Below are 21,329 nucleotides of genomic sequence, written 5' to 3'. Positions count from 1 at the left end.
TCATACCAACTCCCAGTCTTCCTGAGCTGTTTAGATAAGCTTGAGTTGTGTTTCCAACCATGAACCTTAGCGGGTCGCTCGTAGTGGTGCCTAGAGCTACACCACTACTTCCTCCCGCGACATCGTTGTATACCTGAATTTCAAATTCGATTGGAGTAGTAGCATCGTTGGCTATACGCATTGCGCGTTGCCAAGACCCGCTTAGTAAATTCGCGCTCGAAACTATATCTATGTTTGCAGTACTGGTAGCTGATCCAAAGCGAATGTATCCTGCTTGAGTGATTCTCATACGTTCAGTCATTGGTGATAATGCATTAGCTCCTGACCGTGTACTGATTGCAAAATCAGCCATTGAATATTGAAGACTCGTAGCGGTTCTAGTACAATATAGATTAACGCTAGGGGTGTACGTTGTCATATCACTAGTACCTTCAATCGTGAACGATAATCCGGCCTGAGCGCCAACCGTATTGCTTTGATTACGAATCATGAGATTAAAATTAGAGGCACGCGTTGTTGATGTAAATGATGTCCCGGCCGCAATCTGATATTGGGTAGAAGTAGTGGATATCAGATTGGTTGACGTTAGAGATGAGATACCTGATGAGATGCTACTATTAGAGTCTAGTACAAGAGCCTTTGTTGCTTCTGCAGTTCCTGCTCCGGTGGTAAGATCTAGATAGTTCAGCTCAACGGTAGATGCTGTGCATCCAGCAAGCTTGTTCAGCTCCGCACCTGTAGCATTGAGAGTATCTCCCCTGAGTTGAAGCGTAGTAGGATTGATATTCAAGGTCGTTGCATTCATAGTTTGAGTACCTGACTTACTAATCGTATCACATGTGATCGTAGGCGATGATATTGAAGTCGAAGCTATAAAGTTTCGTGATATGGTTAGATCACGAATGCCTGAGTAATCTTTCGTACTATTGAGAACCACAACGATACTGGCTGAAGCGCCCCCTTCGATAACATTGAGAAAGTAAGCATGATTGAAATTTATCCAAGAACTGACTCCATCCCAAAATTTCACATTCGGAATGAATAAACCGGTTCCACCAGCGCTAAGGGTTAGATTGCTAAGCGTACCTAGACTAGTAATATTAGGCTGAGCAGCGTTTTGTAGCGTTCCTGTTATCGACGTCGCTGTGAGCGAGCTCAGGGTTCCTAGGCTGGTAATGTTGGGCTGAGCAGCTGTTGTTAGCGTACCCGATACATTACCCGAGCAATTTACAGCGGTTAGAGTACCTAACGGTGTTATATTAGGCTGAGCAGCAGTCTGTAGCGTACCAGTAATGTTAGTTGCAGTTAGCGAGCTAAGACCTGTAATGGATCGACTTGCACCAGTAAAGGTTAAACTGCCTCCGATAGTCAATCCAGTAAGCGTACCTAAGCTGGTGATATTTGGTTGAGCAGCCGTCGCTAGCGTTCCATTGATGTTTCCACTCACGGTGAGCGACGAGAGTGTCCCTACACTAGTTACGTTGGTCTGAGCAGCAGTTGCCAATGTACCAGATATGTTTCCACTCACGGTGAGGGACGATAGCGTGCCTAAGCTAGTAAAATTAGGCTGAGCCGCTGTCTGCAGCGTGCCAGTAATCGACGTTGCCGTCAAACTGCTAATAGTAGCAATTTCACCTGATGCACCAAGTACCAGAGCTTTGTTGATAGCGGCAGTACCTGGAGTAATATCAGCTACATACGTTGGTACGCCTGAAACGGAAGCACCATTAACAGTTAAGCTACTACAGCTTAGTGCTCCAAGACTGCTGATGTTCCCACCACTTCCAGGGACAAGCGCTACACCAGGTGATGCTACGCCTTGAGAGATACCGGTAATGTACGTCAAGTGATAGTCATACTTGTTCAGATAAAGAGTCTGAGCATAGTCATACGTTAGAAACCCGCTGGCATCCAATTGGAGAAAGAATGCCGGATTATAAATCGGCGATGTGAATATCGGGCTAGGATAAGAAAAACCTGAACTCATCTTTGTTTGATCCTATATAGTTTAGACGACAATCATGAGCGGTATTCCAGATTTCGGAGCTTCAATCCCTAAAAAATTCAAAAGCGTCTCTATGGGTGATATTCCTGCACTTGACATCAAAGCGCTGTTTAGAATGGTGGTTCTGGGGCCATCGTTCTCAGGGAAGAACAACTTATGTATGTTCATCCTCAAGCATTCTCCTCACGTATTTGCTCATCTAACGATCATTGCTCGTAATCCTCACCAGGAGTTATATGAGTATCTTCGTGATAAGCTTGATGGCTTTATCACATTCGCCGACCCTGACTCGCCTCCGAGTGTTGAACGGGTACGTCATACACCAATTAATTCCAATAAGCCTGAGCTCGTCATCATCGATGACTACAGCAACGATAAGCTTCTTCAGAAGAATTTGTTCTCACATTACTTCACTAGAGTGCGCCACTTCAAGCTATCAACCATCTTCTTGAGCCACAGCTACTTCGCAACGGACAAGATGATCAGATTGAACTCAGAGTACGTAGCGATCCTGAAAGCTAATTCTAAGCGAGACCTCCAGATGGTTGTGAAAGATTTTAATATCAAGGGAGTAGATGAGCGTTCAATCATCTATTATTACAACAAAGCCACGGAGCGAAAGGGCGAAATGCTCTTCATTGATTCGGTCAAGGGTCAGATCACGTATAACTTCGATAGACCGATTCGTATCGAGGACTAATTCCAATTTATCAAACAAAAATATGCCTACAAACATATAATCAATATGTCCAGCTTTATCAAACTCGACAGCACCAATCTGGTACAAAATGGAACCAATTCAACCTGGAAATACTCCTTTCCCGGATCGGCGGCTGACTTCCGCGATGTAGTATGTGCCATTCAATCGATTTCGATGTATAACAGTGAGTATAACATTGATTCAATGCAATTTCAGAACACAACGTTCAAAATCGAAGTACCTACCGCTGCAACTACATCCACAATCAGTGTATCCCTCCCTGATGGTATTTATTCGTATGACGATATCAACCGAAGCATTCAGACCGCTTTTGTCAATGCTGGGGCGTATCTAATCGATCCGTCGGGGAATAACGTATTCTATATCAAAATGAGTGCTAACAGTGTCTATTACGCTTGTCAGCTTGATTTCTCTCCTACGCCTACAACTCTACCAACTACCGGTTGAACATGGACCAGACCTACCTCCGGTTTATACTCCTCTGGTGGTACTGGATTGCCGACTACTACTCGCGTTCCTCGACTGATCATCGATAATGCTGAATTCGGTAAAGTAGTTGGTCTCACAGCGGGTACATACCCCTCCACATCAGCTACTGTTGCAAGTGCTGTTCGATAGACTAACCGGAGAGGTTCTAGACTTCACTACAGCGTAAGTAAAAAAAAGATATTTTTTAGTTCAGTTCCTTGCGTAGCTTTGGACACTTGTCAATCACGAATTGACTTTTTCTTAGCCAATCGAGATAGCCTGGATCCAATTTACTGGTCTGCTGTAAAGATTTGCCTCGATACTTACCCCACGTCATCATATAGGAGTTATCGTTATTTAGGAATCTTGAGTGAAGAATTTTTTTCATTTCCTCACTAATGTTGAGACTGGATTGGTTGTGAATCCAACGACAGTATCCAGGATCATTCTTGAATACATCCTCAATGGATTGACCTTTGTATTTTCCGAAAGATAGTTCGATCGTCATGTTCTATGTGTGGGTATCTATATACATAGCCTCTTAATTTTTTTGAAAAAAATTAATTCTGAAAATGACGTCGTAATGTGCCAGTAAATATTGGGAGTTTCATCTTACCCTCGCATGTGCGATCCTGCACGACTACAGGGTCGCGCGTCTGGTCGCTGGCTAAGGGACGCCTCCTTGAGCTCTGAGGTGGTTGAGAGGTCGTGTTGGTAAAACGGACGACTATCCACAAAGATCGTTCTAGCACCGTTCTCGGAGGTAAATTACGGTAAGAAATTATGAAAATAAAAAACTGCCGGCGTAATGTTCTATTGGTTTTATCAATATAGTTTGAACGAGCGGTCCCGAACCGCCCTAAGATCCAAAAGACGTGGCTCTCGCTATAAAGTGGGCGTCGTCAAATCAACGTCTATTAGATCTGACCGGTTCAGAGGTTCTAAAACTACCCTCATATCGAAAAGACGTGGCTCTCGCTCTCAAGTGGTCGAGAGGGGTCGTCGTTGAAATCGCTGCTGTCCCGAAAGAAGGTTTCAGGAATGTTCTCGGTGGTAAATTACGGTAAGGAAAAAAACTGCCGGCGTAATGTTCCATGACCCACTACTAGTGCTTCTCAGTGCCATGGTCACTGTTGCACTACGTGTAACTACGGGCCTGCTAGGCTTGATCTTGGCAAGAATCATGCAAAAGTACTTGACACGTTGGGGCCGGGTTCGAGCATCCTGTCACCGTTGTATGTAGAACTTGTGCCCCCTCGTCATGGTTATGGCGGCTGCTCGGTTCGCTGGCAGGCACATTTTGCCGCTTCCTGCTCAAATGACAGGCAAACATGCAAAGGCTCACGTACCCCTACAGTAGCGTCTGGTTTAAGCGGCCTTCTATTTGAGCTTGATTAACATATGTAGTGAGACGTGCCTGTATGTCGACCGTCTTTGAGTGTTGTTGTTGCTTTTGCAACTGGGGTGTGGAGTCTGCAATCGTTTTCCTTGTCCTAGAGTTGGGGATCAAAGCTCCGCCTGTGCTGTGGGTATCGTAGATGGTTGTAGTGCTTGTTTTTGCCATCAACTTAGCCGCTCGGAGCGCAGTTCCAGCAGGTGAACCCCACTGCACTGAGAAAATCGCGTTCAAGTCCTTGGCGAGCGCGGCTACTGGGCCCGTTGCTTGAATGTCAGCCTTGAGTTGTTGAAGCTCCACTTGTAGTTTCTTGTCAAGACTATCAATGCGGAGATACGTCGAGCCCGGGGTAGTCATCACATTGAGCTCTGTCAACCCTTGGTTCAGCGTTCGTGCTGCGGCGTCCGTCGGTGTGTTTGTTAGCCCCAAGTAGAGACTTCCTGCTTTTCTGGGAATCCACTGTTGAGAGGCCGTCTGACCCACCCTCCCGTGGTCAATTTGTCCTTAGTGGTGTGCGTGCTGAAGTGGATGTTCCAGACATCTAGGTTTGGAGCGTCTTCCTCTTCGTTCAGCGCCATCATGATGCTGTTGCAAATTTCAAGACAGAAGCCTTGAATTCGCTTTGCCGGTTGCTGTTTCCACGCGTAAGCAATCGCTCGTACTTGGTAGGCTCCTGCAGTCTTGACGGCCGCCCTGGTCTCTCTTTCGTTGGTCATTTTCTCCTTGAAGACTGCGTCATTGCGAAGCCTCCATAGTAGCGCTGGTGTCACAGTTGACCAGATTCGCCACAAAATCTCCATTGCTTCTGTGTGATGTGGGGTCCATCGGCCGATACACAGCTGAGCTTTAGCCAAAAAAGCACACGAAGTTCTGCTATTTGCGGTGGTTGGGTCGTGTATCCCATCCACTTGTTGATCCACGTCATCCACGCGGCCTCCGCTTTTCTGCAGCCCCACAAAATGTGGTTAATTGTTTCAGTGAGGCATTGACAGTCCGGATCCGGGCAAGCGCGGTCGTCAGGCCGCCCGCTGTGGCCCCTACAGTAGCGTGATGAATACTTCTCCGGTCCGCTAAAGAATTAACAGTTCTCTAATCAGACTATATATTGCGTTCTACTGCTTCAACAGAGCTGTAGCTGCCCTTAAATTTAAGCTCTGGATCTGGTGTATCACGTAGTATTTTTGATAAATCCATTTTCCCGCCCTTTCAGGTAGTTATCGGGCCGTTTAAACAATCCGTTTCCACAGGTGTGAGGTTTAAATTCGCTGCGCCATCAAAAATGATCAGATTAGAACTTGGAAATACACATGAGAAAGCGGAAAGAGATTTTATTCCTGTGATATAATGTCGTAAACAATTGAATATTCCAAGGCAAGAAAAACAGCCAATAGTGTTTGAGGTTTTTTGCATACAAATCACTGATGTTAGAGTTTTGTCCAATGAAGTGTGGTACATAGAGGTACTTTGACCAATCATACATCGAGATGCTTTGAGGTTTTTTATGAAAAAAACCTAACTGTTAATTCTTTTCCGGACCGGTCCCAACCGATTTGAGGGTCCTGGCTCACAGACATGATCTGCTCTCAGCGGGCAAGCAAGCAATGGCTTCGTCCGGTTGTGGGCGTCAGTGGCGCGATGGGGCCCCCATTGGGGCAGGTCAGCATGCCAGAGTCTAACAGTGAAAACGCCACGAAGATCAGAGGACACGCTGTCCAATCTCGAATGTCATCATTTCTCGTTAAATACTAGTACCGTGCGGTGACTATCCATTGGATACATTCGTGAATTTCACGAGACTGCAGTAGCGCGATGGAGTCCAGCAACTTCCTTCGTCGCAGCAGAGATAGCCATCACTCTGCACGATATCGCTTTCTTGACCAAGTCGACCACGATGACGCCGAAGGATGCGCCGACGCCGCATCGGAGACCAAGACCAGTCGTCGCCCAAGCAGCGGCTTTCTCAGCCCTGCTGACCTGCTGAGCGCTCCGTGGTTCGGGTGGCTGTCCGTCTACGCCTTCACGCTCTTCTGCTTCTCCGCCAGTCGTTGGCTGGCGCTGAGAGAGGTCATCATGATGTACAGCAGCGCCAAGGACTACGTCTTAAGCGTGAAGCTCGCTTCGATGGGCCTTGGTTTCGTGGAGGACTTGGTCTGCACCACCTACTTCGTGTGCGCACTGTGGCTGTTTGACTCCCTGAAGCGCACGGTCGGCGACCGGTTCGGCGCTGAAGGCGGCAAGCGGAGGTGCGTCCTGAAGCCTCAGACGGTCGGCTCGCTCGCGACGTTTGTGGTGTCGTGGCTGCTGTTCTTCGCCTTGATGACGCCCTTCGTCGCGGACTTGCTGCTCGTGGTGAACCGCGACATGCGCTTCACGTTCGACCTCGTGACGATGGCGATCAACGAGAAGGAGTTCGCGAGCGCGGCCCCGATATCGACCGAGGAGATCCACCGAGGCTACGTGGGGGCGGGCGTGCTGGTGGCTGTCACGACGCTGTTTGCGTGTGTGCGTGTGAAGGCTGCGTGGGCTGATCTGTCGGTTTGGAACCCGACGCACGTAGTGGCGGCTGCGGGTGGTCTTAAGTACATGGAAGTCGCTCTAGAAGAGGACGCAGATAGGCTGGAGTCGCCCAACACCAAAGATCAGGGCGTTCGCAAGCTTTCCTGTGTGCACTATAACGCTATCTACCACCACGGTTTGCGGGTAGCTATCATCCTCGTGGGTACCGTAGTAATGCCCGCCGTTGCAGTCGCGCTACGCTGCGCATGTTCCCCGCTGGTAGCGTACACCGGTATGAATGCGACACTTAACGAGTTGTTCGGCCACGCCTTTCAACCCGCACCGACAGACACAACATTTACAACAGTGAAGGGCGACAAACCGTGGGCCGAAACGTATATCCACCCAACTGAGAAGTACGAGCTGTTTGGAGACGATTCACTTTACCGACGCACCACCGGCTTCCAGGGGGATCTCGCTTTCGACGTCAATATCTCCAACGAGAACCCTCCCAACGTCCTGGTCATCGCAGTCGAGTCCTTCCGCTACCAAGACTCTCGTTACCTGGTCGGAGAGGAAGACCCGTCCAACCTGTTCAAGGGAACGAACATGACCATCACGCCGAACTTCGACAGGTGGGCCAAGCGCAGAGTGGCTCTCCGCAATATGTGGTCGAGCACCCCAAAGAGCAGGTCTTTGGAGAGTCTGCTATTCGTGCAGATTCCGTACGACAGCACTGTGAAGACAGGCATCACCGGCGGAAGGAAGGAGACAAAGCTGTCTGGTTTACCCCAACTCTTCAAGGCCAAGGGGTACGAAACATTTTTCACGACGGGGTGCCCGACGCGCTTTGAGAACTGGGATGTGTTTCTTCCTACCCACGGCTTTGAGACCGTCTTGGAATCCAAGGAAATGAAGCTTCTGGCTGAGAGTAAACTCGGTATTCCGCGTGGAGACTGGTCTGGCAAAGCACGTCGTGGGTTCAAGTGGGGGGTCCACGACGATATCAACTTGCAGCTTTTGGGTGAAATGTTCATTGACAAGACGAGGGAGCAGCGAGAGCGAGTTGCACGGGGTCTACCCAAAAGGCCATTGTTTACCACGCACTACACCATTTCCAGCCATGCGCCTTTCAAAGCACGCCCGGCATGGTATGCTAAGGCCGACAAGCCAGACTTCTCCGCGTTCTACAAGGGGCAAAAACACTCGACTATGATCAAGAACTACCTCGAAATGCGCTACTTCACGGACATGCAGCTGGGTAAATTCATGGACCGCATGGAGAAGGAGGGCGTCCTCAACGACACCATCGTCGTCATCGTAGGCGACCACGGCCAAGCGCCTGAAGCTGACGTTACGAACACGCACGAGGAGTCTGTGACCCGTGTGGCAGGCGCTATCATCGGTTGGGTGAAGCTGCTCGACTTGTGATCGAGGACGCCGTTGAGCACTACGACATTCTCAACACGTTGGCAGATATCACGGGGCTGCCGGAGGGAGGGTTCGTGCAGACTGGCGTTGGGCGCTCACTCAAGCGCAAGGTTCCGTTTGGCGAGCGCGTGGTGTACAGCAACGACCCGAGCCGCGAGATGGCGATCGTGCGTGGCCACCAGCGGCTTCGCTACGACCAAGGTTATTGAGTCGATGATGCTACACGATACTGAAGCTGATCATGCCATGAACGTCGACCTCTTTCCCGATCTTTCACCCGAAAAACAAGCAAAATGGAAGACCTCGCGTGACAGTGGACGAAGGCTTGCAGCTTACTTTAAGCAACGGTGTGATGCAAACTGCTTGCTCGCTGCCACTTGTAGTGTGTAAGAAAGCTAGACCCAAGAACAATATCATTATGAACCAAAATCTGACAACAAGAAGCTGACCCAACTCGACTCTCCAACATCTTAGATCCAAGTTGCCGCAACGTACCAAGTCCTTCGCGGTTAACGGCGATTCCCTATTTTCTGGGCTCTCTGTACACGTCTACCTCAAGCAGTCGACCTCGAGGCGTAGGACCCGCCAAATTTCCGGCGATTGCGGTCCCAGACGCTTTACCTTTTCCATAGCTCGGCGTAAGTCCGAGGAATAGGCCCAGGGGTCATCCGGACACCCAAACAATTGCCCCCACGTCACGGAGGACTGCGGAGGAGGACATCAAGTCAACGAAAGGTAACTTATTGTACCAGTACGGTACTGGTGTGTACCGGTACTGGCAGTACCGGTAGACACGCGCCACCCGCACCAGTCAAGTTGACGGTCAACTGACTCAGTTGTTAGTCTACGAGTCACACCTGCAGGTGCGACTCGTAATCAGCACCATCGCCAACCGATGCAACACTAACCCCCGGCAAAAGCTCGGCAGCTTTGCCATCCACAAGCGAAGCCAGGAGGTTGAGCTTCGTGAACTTGTACAGCCTTGAAGATAAGCTTCGCGATGGGATATCCACTCCACCGCATTCTAACAGCAAAATAATCTCCAGCCGAACAGTCCGCGAACCAGAGTTTACATTGGCGGACGTAATCTGGTCTGCTGCACTGCAGAGCTGACTCCGAGGCTCGTGGACTCACTTGTGAGTTTGCAGCCTCCCCTCGTCACCCCACGCCATGGAAGCTCTCGGCTTACTCGCCGGCTCAAGGGATCACCAAGAGACTCGATGTCGGTTCCCGGAATCTGTGGACGAGGACGACAAAGCGTTTGTCGGTGACGAGGCGTCGGAGACCAAGGGCGTTCGTCGAAGGAGACAGACCAAGGAGATGCTGACGCTCGCGGAGCTCGCTGCGATGCCCTGGTGTGGCTGGTTGTTCGTCTACGCGTTCGTGCTGTTCTGCTTCTCCGTCGCTCGATGCCTCACTCTCCATGATCTCGTGGGCATGTATGGCAGCCCTCAGGACTACACGTCGGGCTTGAAGACTGCAGCGTTGGGACTCGGATTTCTGGAGGACTTTGTCTGTACGACCTACTTCGCAGGTATCCTGTGGCTGTTTGATACGCTGAAAGTCGAGGCTGTTAACCGGCTCGGTCCGAACGAGTTCGTCACGCGTGTCGTCGGAGATGCCACCACGTACTTTGTGTCGTGGCTGCTCTTCTTCTTCATGATGGCACCGTTTGTTGCCGATATGCTGCTCGTAGTGAACCGAGACATGCGGTTCTCGTTCGACTTGCTGGCCACGTTAATCCGGGAGCGAGAGTATCTGAGCGCGGCTCCGATCTCCAGCGAGGAAATCCACAGAGGGTACAAGTACGGCGCGACGTTGGTGATGGTCACTACGCTCTTTGCCTTTATCCGCTTGTGGGCTAGTTGGGCGGATCTCGCTCGGTGGAATCCTACGCTCTTGCTGAACCTTGGAGCTGAAGCAACCGCTGCGAAATCTGTCAAAGGCGCCAAGTACGAGGGTCTTGCGCTTGAAGAGGGCGCAGATAACAACGCAGTCGGCAAGCTCTCACTCGTAAGGGAACGACTCTTGGACCGAGAGCGCGTCCTAGCCGTCGTTGTCGTCCTTACGGGTCTTGTAGCCATGCCCGTCGGTCTTATGGCGATCAGCTCCATGTGCTCTCCGCTGGTCGTCTACTGTGGATTGAACGCTACCCTGAACGAGCTGTTCGCCCACTCGCTGCAGCCAGTAGCCACGGATGCCACGTTCGTGAATGAATTCGGCGACAAGCCCTGGGTCGAGACGTTTATCCACCCGACTGAGAGGCACACACTCTTTGGCGCCGACTCACTATACCGACGCACCACGGGTTTCCGTGGGGATCTAGCGTTCGACGTCAAGGTCGCAAAGGAAAACCCTCCTAACGTGCTGGTCATTGGAGTCGAGTCTTTCCGCTACCAAGACTCTCGCTACCTTGTCGGAGAAGAAGACCCGTCCAACCTGTTCAAGGGAACGAGCATGACCATCACGCCCAACTTCGACAAGTGGGCCAAGCGCGGAGTGGCTCTACGCAACATTTGGTCCAGTACGCCCACGAGCCGGTCGCTGGAGAGTTTGATCTTCGCACAGGTTCCTTATCACAGCAACGTGAACACAGCCATCACCGGTGGAAGGAACGGCACGGAGCTCGCTGGTTTACCTCAGTTGTTTTCAGCCAAGGGGTACGAGACCTACTTTACGACCGGGTCGTCGATCAAGCTTGACAATTGGGACATCTTCCTGCCCACTCACGGCTATGAGGCGGTGTGGGATAACCACAAAATCGTCGAGTTCGCTGAAGCCAACTACAACATTTCCCACGACGAATGGTTCGGGCCTGAGCGTCGCGGATTCCGCTGGGGGGTTCACGACGATGTGAGCTTCCGAGTTCTGGGCGATCTGCTCATGAACAAGACGAAGGAGCAGAGCGAACGCGTGGCCAGGGGGCAGACGAAGAAGCCCTCGTTCATCACGCACTACACCATCTCCAGCCACGAACCGTACAAGAAGCGCCCGACTTGGTACGCGAACGCCACGAAACCCGATTTCTCGGCCTTTTATGACGGCCACACGCGCGCAGACCACATTAAAAACTACCTCGAGATGCGGCACTTTACGGACGTGGAGCTGGGCAAGTTCATGGACCGCATGGAGACGGCAGGCATCCTTAACGACACAATCGTCGTTATCATGGGCGATCACGGCCAAGCACCGGAGGTTGAGATGAAGAACGCCCACGAGGAGGCGGTGACGCGAGTCCCAGCCGCCATCATCGCCGAGGGACGGCTCGGAGACTCTGTAGGCCTCGTGATCGAAGACGCAGCCGAGCAGTACGATATCCTCAACACGCTGGCGGACATCACGGGTGTACCGGAGGGAGGGTTCATCCAGACTGGTGTCGGGCGCTCGCTCAAGCGCAAAGTCCCCTTCGGCCAGCGAGTGGTTTTCAGCAACGACCCGCTGCGCAAAATGTCCATCGTGCGTGGCAACCTGCGCCTGCGCTACGACGATATCATCGACTCGGTCATGCTGCACGATACGGAGGCAGATTACGGCATGACCCAGGATTTGTTTGCCCTCATTTCTCCTGAAGAGCGAGCTGAGTGGATCGCTTGGCGCGACAGAGGACGAAGAATTGCTTCCTACTTCAAGCAGCGCTGGGACGAGAACTGCCTGCTTGCCGTCAACTGCACAACGACGGAAGGCGCGTGATAATTTGCATTGTATTGTTTAATATAAGCAACGATAATAACGTTAAATGCTACGATTGACAATACTTAATGCTTATACTCCCTAAATCCTTTTCGGTTTACATCGGCTAAGAAGCACTCTCGACTTCCTTGAAAACTCGCAAGGATTGGCTTTCGTGATCTCAACTCAACCCCATATCGACGGCATTTGACGACAAAGAGGAAAGGGAAAGATAAGGGCCGAGGCTTTACGTCGTTAAGCAGCACCACGAGACCTACATGTATTGAGACCGCGAGAAAAGCTGAAACTTACTAATACGAACGGTTTTCACCTCCGAACTCGAGGAGACGCGCCCAATATGGGGAAGGCATCGCGACGCAAGCAACTGGATGAGCAGAGGAAACAATTTTTCGCCATTCATGGCGATGGCCGCAGCGCCGAGGACCGAGCGAATGCTCGAGCCATGCTCGATGCACTGCAGAAGAAGCTGGATGACGACGCGCTGAGAGAAGACGGTTCGTTCATGGTGCTCATTCATCCATTGGAGGGGTCACTAGTCTGGATGTTACAATGTTTTGCTCTACTGTGCAGGCTTCTACTTCGTCGATGGCAAATATGTGGATTCTCGACGTCCTCGACTGACTTCGGGCATGAAGACCCGAGCGTTTGAGACCCACCAAAGCAGCGTCACGGACGTCGCAATCGTTCATGTTGCTGCGGGTCCCAAGTGTACAACGGAGCTTATGATTCTATTCACCTTTGGACTGGACTGGTGAGTTGTAGCGGCACTGTCAGAAGACAACAAGCAGTGCTGGTTCCCTTACGCTTTTGCATTGTTTCTTACGATGATAGCATTTCTATCTGGAACTTGAGCAACGGGAAGTTGCTCAGCACTCTGGACGTATCTTCATCCCTCTCGCTGTTCATCTGCGGTGCGGCCGCTCTGTCTAAAATCTCCGAGCTCGACACCATCGTGTTTGCGTTTGCCACGTGTAAGTTCGTAGTGTTGGTGCTTGTGCGGTGAAGTAAAGTTGTTTGCTGGCTAACGCATGGATGTGTTGGGTACACAGACAACGAGCCGATTGCTCGCTGCTTTGACTACCAGAAGAGTATGATCACTCCAGCCGAAACCTCAGCGAGTACATTCGACGTGGCGAGTCATTATTGCACGGGCCACCAGCAAGCAATCTCTTCGATGGCATTCAGTCACGATGGCCAACTACTTGCAACTGCCTCTTGGGATTCGACGTGCATGCTCTGGAAAGTCTCGACCGCCACACAGTCCGACATACCACGAAGATCTTGTTCTGGCCCAATAAAGGCAGATGAGGGGGTTCATTTGACGCTCTTGATGATTTTACCCGTTCATGAGGAGGGGGCTTCGTGTCTCGCGTTCACGGTCGATGATCAGGCTCTGGTTACTTGCGATGGGTGTGTCGTAAAGCTATGGGATGTATCTGATGCATCGACGGACAACCAGGACGAGGGAAACAAATTGAAGATGTCGTTGTCATCTCTCAGTGAACAACTTGACGGGTGGCAGCGCGCGATCCCGTTCTCGTTCTCCATCGAGTCGTCGACAAACCTCTTCGCGTTTGATGAATCCGTGACCGCTCTAGTCCCGAACCACGAGTGGATGAATTTCCGTGAGCGTGCGGAGACGCTGACGCTGCTTGCTCCCTCTCAAACAGAAGGCGAGCGGAACGACGCAATCGACATCCGGCAGTGCGTCGACCACATCATTGAAGAGATCGACCCAAGCCAAGATGAAGCACAAAAGCTCCTCAATGCTCTTGTCAGCAGTAAGAAGGACGCAGAAGAAGGTTCGAAAAGGGAGGACAACAACGCAAGCGATGCCAATGCGCTGACACCGGAGGAGAGTGCGCGGTTGAGAACGCAATTCCGAAGTATGGAGAACTTCGACTTCGAGAGGCTCTTCACACCCGCTATGTCCCTGTCAATGGACTGTATTCCAACCAAGACTCTGACGAGGGTGCCTCCCAACCCTGATGCGGATGGCCGATTGATTCGGTCGTTTTCTAAATGCACAGCGGTGAGTTTTGTATTATTCTGCAGCTTCTCGTCAACTTTCAAACTAATCGCTGTGCTCTCAGGCTGGAATCTTCTCTTCTCACTCGTCGACAATTACAGGCTGTGCTGTGGCTCAAGAGCTCGACTTGCTGGTGACTGTGGCGCTCGACAGGTCGATTCGATATTGGTCACTCGAGCAAGGAGTCGTGCTGGAGGCCGTATTCGATGCCCATAGCGCGCCAATCACTTGCTGCGCGCTGACATCGCCGACCACGTGCAACTTAAACGTCTATGAAATGCTGCTCGCTACGGGTGGGTCGGACAACTTGGTTAAAGTTTGGCGCAGGAATCCGCCCGCACGAGCAGAATGCATGTGCAGCCTTTCGGGGCACAACGACGCCATCAGATCCCTCGCCTTCGACCCCAGCGGCGTCTTCCTCGTCTCTTCCAGTGAGGACACGACCGCAATAATGTGGCGCGTTCGCCCTTCAAGCCCCGACCCGCCCGAGAGGCCTATGGTGGTTTCAGTCGACCGCTTCTCCATCAACACTTCGTGGGTCGAGCCTCTGGCGAACGGCGCCAAGATTCTCCATTACATCGTGCGAACTACACAAGTGAGCTCGTTCATAGGCGACGGCAGTGATATGGTCTCCATTCCAGATACAGAAGTCCCCGCAAAGTACCTCTCGAAAACCATCGACAAGCTCCAGCCAGGGGTCAAGTATACGCTTCAAGTCGCTGCAGTTAACCAGGTACGCTCTGCGCAGAATAATTAATGAGCATTAGCGTCATACTTACGCGTGCTGTCACTCAGATCGGAATAAGTGAGTTTAGTGTTGCCACGGAGCCTGTGGAAACTCTCGCGTTCGTTCCGTCACAAATTGATCGCCCCGTGCAACACGAGAACCGTGAAGCCACGCGCATTACGCTCTCCTGGACGGCGCCGTGTCCGAACGGCGCGGCGATTCTATCGTACACCATTCAGTGCAGACCAGAGAACAGCGCATTCGTTCCGGTACGAGAAATCACCCTCCCCGTGGACGAGATCAAAGTTTCTGTCGTAGAGCCACCAAATCTGAGTGCTGCCGGGAGTACAAGACGCTCATCGGTAGCTTCAAATACCCTAGAGACAAAAGACGCTGCAGTTGCAGCTCCAGCTGAGGACAGCAAGCACCATGAGAAGGCCGTGAAGGCCAAGAGCGCCACCAACAGCTCTTCGTCTCGAACAACTGCAAAAGTATCGCGCTCGAAGAAGCCAACTGCTCCAGCGCAACCCACTCAGGCTGTTGCCACCCTCTCGTATACTGCGGACGAACTCTGGGCTGGCGAGGTGTACCAGTTCGTGGTGGCGGCGTCGAACCGCTGCGGGCTTGGCGAGTTTTCGCGCGTGAGTGACTATGTCAAGATGGACTGCATGGCCCCCGACCAGCCCGAGAAACCCGAGATCGTGAACGTTGACAAGCGCCAACTCGAGGTGCAGTGGGTGAAGCCTCGCTGCAATGGAAGCGACGTCTTGCAGTACACACTGAGGTGGAGTCAGCAGGTCGAGGACAGCTCCAGCACTATGGAACACACGGTCGACCTGCTTACGCGCTCCATCGCTGGGACCAAGTACACTCTCACTGGCTTAGAGCCTGGTAGTCCCGTCCAAGTGTGGGTGTCCGCGTCCAATCTGGTGGACAACAAGCTGCTGACGTCTCTCGAGTCCCTGCCCAGCGACGCTGTGGCCACTCTGTGCGACGTACCGGGCATTCCCGACGCTCCTAGTCTTCTAGAGCCGACAGCGCACACGTTGCTGCTTGCGTGGACGCCTCCAAAGCGCAACGGGCTTCCAATTGACGCCTACGATGTCGCTCTCTACTCGGAAGACACGCAGTTCGGGGTTCGCGTTCGTCAGCTAAGCCGCGAGTTCACTCTGAAGCCTCACGATATATTCCAGCCCAGCTCGGATGCAAGGACCGTGGCGTTCCTCCTGCGCCATCTACGGGGTGAGACCTTCTACAGCGCCACTGTGAGTGCATGCAACAGCTTAGGGGCGAGTGGTGTCAGCGTTGCCTGCGTTCCGGTGCAGATGAGAGCCCCAACTGTCCCCGACGCCATTCCAGAAGCCCCTGCTGTATCGGACGTGACGCCCACGAGCGTCGTCGTGACCTGGAAGCTCCCGTCGCACGACGGTGGAGCCGCTCTGCGTGGATTTCACGTGGAGTACAGCGTCCGCTCCAACCGCAGCGACGGTCGACTTCAAGAGAAGATGGAGAGCGGAGGCGACGTCACTGTCTCTCGAGGCCTTGAACTACACGCGACGTTCCTCAAGCCGCACCGCGTCTATCGCTTCCGCATCTCTCCTGAAAACCGCGTCGGTCGAGCAAGTCCCAGCGCCTGGTCCGAGGAAGTGGCCACGCCCAGTCTGGTGGAGTTCACAGTCACGCGCTACTTCGCGCATCGTCCGCCAGAGGAGCACGCAGCCGCGCGCTACATCCAGCGGAGATATCGAGCGTGGAAGAAAAAGGCCGCGGACGAAGCGCGCTTCATCGCTGCTCTTGTGGAGGTGCTACGGCACTGGCATATTTGAGTTGATTGAGTTCATAAAATGTTGCTTTGGTGGTCTGAATCTAGTTTTCCGCAGTACAGTCGACAGCTAGCAGGCACTTGTCGTCCCACCGCTGCTTATAGTAGGCAACGAGTCTCCGCCCACTGTCGCGCCACGCCAGCCACTCCGCCTGCTCTTCCGGTGGGAGCTCAGGGAAGAGGTCCGTGGTCATCGAGAAGTCCGTCTCCGTGTCGTGCAGCAGCACCGAGTCCGTGACGCGGTCGTATCGCAGGCGGTGGCGACCGCGGACGATCGCCATCTTCCGGTTGGGATCGTTGCTAAATACCGGGCGATGTCCGAACGGGACCTTGCGCTTGAGCGAGCGCCCCACTCCAGTCTGTTCGAAGCCTCCTTCGGGTAGCCCCGTGATGTCTGCCAGGGTGTTGAGGATATCGTACTGCTCTGCCGCGTCTTCGATCACGAGGCCTGCAGCGTCACCCAGTCGCCCCTCTGCGATGATGGCGCCTGCTACACGAGTGACCGACTCCTCGTGTGTGTTCATAATGTCCGCTTCAGGGGCTTGGCCGTGGTCGCCCATGATGACCACGATGGTGTCCTTGAGCAGCCCCTTGTTCTCCATGCGGTCCAAGAACTTGCCCAGCTGCATGTCCGTGAAGTGGCGCATTTCGAGGTAGTCCCTGGTGTCTTCGGCGTGCTCTTCGCCCTCGTACAGCGCGGAGAAGTCGGGCTTCTTGCTCTTGGCGTACCAGGACGGCCGCGCCTTGAACGGGCTGTGGCTCGAGATGGTGTAATGCGTGATAAATAGCGGCTTCTTGGGCTTCCCTTGCGCCACGCGCATCTTCTGCTTGTTGGTCTTGTGGATGAGCAGGTCGCCCAGTAGCTGGAAGCTCACGTCGTCGTGCACGCCCCAGTTGAAGGCGCGGTGCTCCTTCCCGAACCAGTGCGAGCGCTTGATGTTGAGGTGATTCTCCCCCAGAACGAGGTGCGTCTTGGCGTCCCACACAGTCTGGTAGCCGTGCGTGGGCAGGAAGACGTTCCACTTGTCGAGCGTGATGGTAGAGCCCGTGGTGAACTGCGTCTCGTACCCCATCTGCTTGAACAGCTGAGGCAAGCCGGACAGCTTCGTGTCCTTCCTTCCGCCGGTGATGCCGGTCTTGACGGCGCTATCGTACGGCACCTGCGCGAACAACAAGCTCTCCAGCGAGCGGCTCGTCGGGTTACTCGACCAAATGTTGCGGAGAGCGATTCCGCGCTTGGCCCACCTGTCGAAGTTCGGCGTGATGGTCAGGTTCGTGCCCTTGAACAGGTTGGACGGGTCCTTCTCCCCGACGAGGTAGCGCGAGTCCCTGTAGCGGAACGACTCGACTGCGATCACTAAGACGTTGGGCGGGTTCTCGTTGGAGATGTTGACGTCGAAAGCGAGATCCCCCTGGAAGCCGGTGGTGCGTCGGTAAAGAGAATCGTCTCCAAACAGCTCGTACTTCTCGGTCGGGTGGATGAACATCTCTGGCCAGGGCTGGTCGTCCTTGACATTGGTGAGCATCGCGTCGGTCGGCGTAGGCTGCAGCGCGTGGCTGAATAGCTCGTTCACTGTCGCGTTCAGACCCGAGTACGCCACCAGCGGCGAGCACGCGCATCGGATCGCCACAACAATCGCGGGGACGACGACAAGACCTACAATAATGACGGCAAGACGCACAAAGTGGCGCGAGATCAGCAGCTTCTCGTACGCGCGACGAGCTGGGACTGCATCGTCATCCCCAGTCGTTGGACTCTCGGTGCCTTCTTCGAGGGTTAGCTCCGTGTATTTGACTCCACTGACGCGAGTCCGTGAGTCCGCGAAGCCCGCCACAAGGTGCGTCGGGTTCCAAGTCGACAGGTCTGTCCAGCTTGCCCACATCCGCACAGCCGCAAAGAGCGCAGCAACCACCACCAGAGCCGCCCCACTCATGTAGCCTCGGTGAATCTCGTCGGCCGATATCGGCGCAGCATTGAGATGGTGCCGCTCCCTGATCAGCGCCGCCACGAGGTCGAACGTGAAGCGCATGTTGCGGTTGGCCACCAGCATCAAGTCGGCGACGAAGGGCGCCATCATGGCGAAGAACAGCAGCCACGACACCACAAACGTCGCAATGTTCGTCGCCAGACAAGTGGCCACTCCGTCCTTCTCGCCGAACCGCTCGGTCACCCTCCTCTTAGCAACATCAAACAGCCATAGCGCGCACACGAAGTAGGTCGCGCAGACGAAGTCCTCCAGCAGTCCGAGCCCCAGCGCTGCCATCGTGAAGCCCAATGTGTAGTCCTGAGGGCTGCCGTACATCTCGACCAGCGCTGGGAGAGCGAGGCATCGAGCAAAGGAGAAGCAGCACAGCACGAAAGCGTAGACGAACAACCAGCCACACCAGACCTTTGCAGTGAGCTCCGCAAGCGTGAAAATCTCCTTCGTCTGCCTCCTCTGCCGAACGCCCTTGGTCTCCGATACCTCTTCACCGGCGAACGCTTCGTCGTCCTCGTCGACAGGTTCCGGGAAGCGGTATCGAGTCTCCTGGTGGTCCCTTGAGCCGGCGAGCAAGCTGTGAGATTCCATCGGGCCGACGTCGCGGGGTGACAGCAAACTCAGAAGTGAGCGGCAATTCATCGCCAAGAGGAGCAGATTGCATTGCGAGGATTGGGGAAACCTGTTCCCTAAACTGCGGCTGGGAATGGTACGCGCTGCGAAAAGCCGATTTGAAGCTCGCAAACGATTTTTTTCTGTTAGAACGGGGCGTACCCCATCGCGAAATTTATCCTGCGTGCACAACGACAACACGAGGTCTCGGCTTCACTTCTGGCGGTAAAGTTGGCGAGAGCTTCTGCCACGGGTTAGTGTTGCGCTGTAGACGGATGGTGGTTTTGTCACTTCGAACAGCATGACTTGAGCCAGGGATGTGTGGATGGCCGTCATCATCGACGCTACAGTGCAAAATGACGTGTGGCTCTCTCACTTTTTACTTCTTTCTAATTCGTGTTGATAGTTTCTTCACGTGTCTGCCTACGGATCATTGCTTGGCAGTGACCGAAGATCCTAAGGGTCTTCGTTTACAGTTTACGGTTTAGCTTAGAATGGCGATGTCCTTTACATTTTGGATCAACTCGTCTGGATACATGTACGCTGAATATTTCAAAGCTTAGGAAGCAGGAGGACAACAATGTATACATGCACAGCAAGCTTGAGAAGTACATCGGAAGTAATATACTGCTGGCTCTAGTGAAGTCGCCGTACATGTACCCCTCCAGGATTCAAGGCAACTTGGATGCATATCGACTGATGTTGAGTATACATGGAAATGCTCTTGTATTTATTTTTTGTAAATGATTTGATTGCATATATTTTGAATAATAAGTTATATTATTATATAACTATTTTGAAATATAAAATATCATTTATTGTGCTTTGCAGTTATTTTGCCGACAAAATATGGCAAAGCCTGCTCCTAAATATGTGTGAAAGAAGATACACGACCTGCTAAAATTATGCATAAATCCACCTCCTCATATATATATCGACTTGGGAGGGCCTGTCAGCAGCCATGCATTGGCCCCAGTACACCACCGTCCACGATCCCCAGCACATCCACCCTCTTATGCATAATTGCCGTGTGTGTAGGTGCTTGTGGATAAAAACCGACAGAATTGCAGCTGCACAGCCACAATTGCACTTTCAAAAGTGCAATTGTGGCGCTTTTAGCGTAATTCTAGGCCTCCACCCACTTATGCACCTCGATTTATCGTAAATCTAGCAGGTGGTCGCTATAAATACAACAAATCTCGCCTCATATTGCCAAAAACATTGCAAAGCACAATACCTTATTTTATTAATAATGGTTTTAATTATTATTAAATAGGACATGATTCGGGAGCAATGAGATTCTCGAGTCCCATAAAGCTGACTCCTTTTCCAGCCAACCCAAACTGAATATATAACATTGCTTGAAATAGTGCCCACGCAGGGATCACCAATTTCTCCTGTAGAGAAATGTACTTTAGCAAGCCGCCAAGAGAGGGTATTCAAAGATAATTGTAAAACGTTTTGCAATGGAATCCAATAAACTTGATGTATATTCCATATGAAGATATTTCAATATAATTATTTCAATCAATGTTATAACTTTCGATTTTGATCTGGCAAAGCTCGTTTTATTATTGTCGCCACACTTTGCCGGGCACGAGATGAAAAAAAGAAAACTGGTAAAAGGGATTGTACCAAAACCGTTATTGTGCTTTGCAGATAAAATGTCGCCCCGTTTTATGGCCTAGATCGAGGAAGGCCGGTCCACAAATCAGGGCACAAATCAGAGGGGGTACCATGGGCGATCTCGATTTATTATAGATCGGCTCGAATTGCGCTTTTGAAAACGCAAAAGGGATCGATTTGTCGTAGATCGACCTCGTTCTGCTCAAATCTGCCAGGAGATCGACCTCGAGACCTGATTTGGCTTGTCGCAGCTCGAGTTGCTGGCCGGCTTAAATAGATCGATCTGTCCCTTTCTTTGACCTCGTTTTATTAAATCGATGTCGACTT

At 52.3% G+C, this 21,329-nt stretch overlaps 9 protein-coding genes across 9 annotated transcripts; 5 read left to right on the top strand and 4 right to left on the bottom strand.

The window, feature by feature from the left end:
- Positions 1–1,750: 1,750 nt before the first annotated feature.
- On the bottom strand, positions 1,751–1,987 carry PHYSODRAFT_377211 (hypothetical protein; the record flags this gene model as incomplete). Its single annotated transcript, XM_009541519.1, has 1 exon — positions 1,751–1,987. A coding segment is annotated over one exon (237 nt), but the record flags the coding sequence as incomplete, so codon positions are not given.
- A 34-nt stretch (positions 1,988–2,021) lies between these two features.
- PHYSODRAFT_535767 (hypothetical protein) lies at positions 2,022–2,705 on the top strand (the record flags this gene model as incomplete). The annotated part of the gene is made up of 2 exons (XM_009541518.1): positions 2,022–2,306; positions 2,352–2,705. 2 exons carry the CDS (start codon positions 2,022–2,024, stop codon positions 2,703–2,705), a joined length of 639 nt encoding a protein of 212 aa, XP_009539813.1.
- Positions 2,706–3,399: 694 nt separating this feature from the next.
- Positions 3,400–3,702, bottom strand: PHYSODRAFT_535819 (hypothetical protein; the record flags this gene model as incomplete). The annotated part of the gene is made up of 1 exon (XM_009541517.1): positions 3,400–3,702. The coding sequence occupies one exon, from the start codon at positions 3,700–3,702 to the stop codon at positions 3,400–3,402; it is 303 nt and encodes a 100-aa protein (XP_009539812.1).
- A 1,478-nt stretch (positions 3,703–5,180) lies between these two features.
- On the bottom strand, positions 5,181–5,623 carry PHYSODRAFT_379473 (hypothetical protein; the record flags this gene model as incomplete). The annotated part of the gene is made up of 2 exons (XM_009541516.1): positions 5,181–5,392; positions 5,455–5,623. Coding segments are annotated over 2 exons (381 nt in total), but the record flags the coding sequence as incomplete, so codon positions are not given.
- A 776-nt stretch (positions 5,624–6,399) lies between these two features.
- On the top strand, positions 6,400–8,726 carry PHYSODRAFT_343012 (hypothetical protein; the record flags this gene model as incomplete). Its single annotated transcript, XM_009541515.1, has 2 exons — positions 6,400–8,496; positions 8,523–8,726. The coding sequence occupies 2 exons, from the start codon at positions 6,400–6,402 to the stop codon at positions 8,724–8,726; spliced, it is 2,301 nt and encodes a 766-aa protein (XP_009539810.1).
- Positions 8,727–9,837: 1,111 nt separating this feature from the next.
- Positions 9,838–12,207, top strand: PHYSODRAFT_535772 (hypothetical protein; the record flags this gene model as incomplete). The annotated part of the gene is made up of 1 exon (XM_009541514.1): positions 9,838–12,207. The coding sequence occupies one exon, from the start codon at positions 9,838–9,840 to the stop codon at positions 12,205–12,207; it is 2,370 nt and encodes a 789-aa protein (XP_009539809.1).
- A 337-nt stretch (positions 12,208–12,544) lies between these two features.
- PHYSODRAFT_535778 (hypothetical protein) lies at positions 12,545–12,962 on the top strand (the record flags this gene model as incomplete). The annotated part of the gene is made up of 2 exons (XM_009541513.1): positions 12,545–12,701; positions 12,778–12,962. 2 exons carry the CDS (start codon positions 12,545–12,547, stop codon positions 12,960–12,962), a joined length of 342 nt encoding a protein of 113 aa, XP_009539808.1.
- A 419-nt stretch (positions 12,963–13,381) lies between these two features.
- On the top strand, positions 13,382–16,789 carry PHYSODRAFT_535782 (hypothetical protein; the record flags this gene model as incomplete). Its single annotated transcript, XM_009541512.1, has 4 exons — positions 13,382–14,239; positions 14,301–14,969; positions 15,032–15,308; positions 15,456–16,789. 4 exons carry the CDS (start codon positions 13,382–13,384, stop codon positions 16,787–16,789), a joined length of 3,138 nt encoding a protein of 1,045 aa, XP_009539807.1.
- A 40-nt stretch (positions 16,790–16,829) lies between these two features.
- On the bottom strand, positions 16,830–19,376 carry PHYSODRAFT_566748 (hypothetical protein; the record flags this gene model as incomplete). The annotated part of the gene is made up of 1 exon (XM_009541511.1): positions 16,830–19,376. The coding sequence occupies exon 1, from the start codon at positions 19,353–19,355 to the stop codon at positions 16,830–16,832; it is 2,526 nt and encodes an 841-aa protein (XP_009539806.1). The 5' UTR covers positions 19,356–19,376.
- Positions 19,377–21,329: the final 1,953 nt, after the last annotated feature.

Source organism: Phytophthora sojae (genome assembly GCF_000149755.1).
Source record: "Phytophthora sojae unplaced genomic scaffold PHYSOscaffold_25, whole genome shotgun sequence".
NCBI classification, from domain to species: domain Eukaryota; phylum Oomycota; class Peronosporomycetes; order Peronosporales; family Peronosporaceae; genus Phytophthora; species Phytophthora sojae.
Note: the sequence above shows the minus strand (reverse complement) of the source record. Positions and strands in the feature narration are given on the sequence as shown.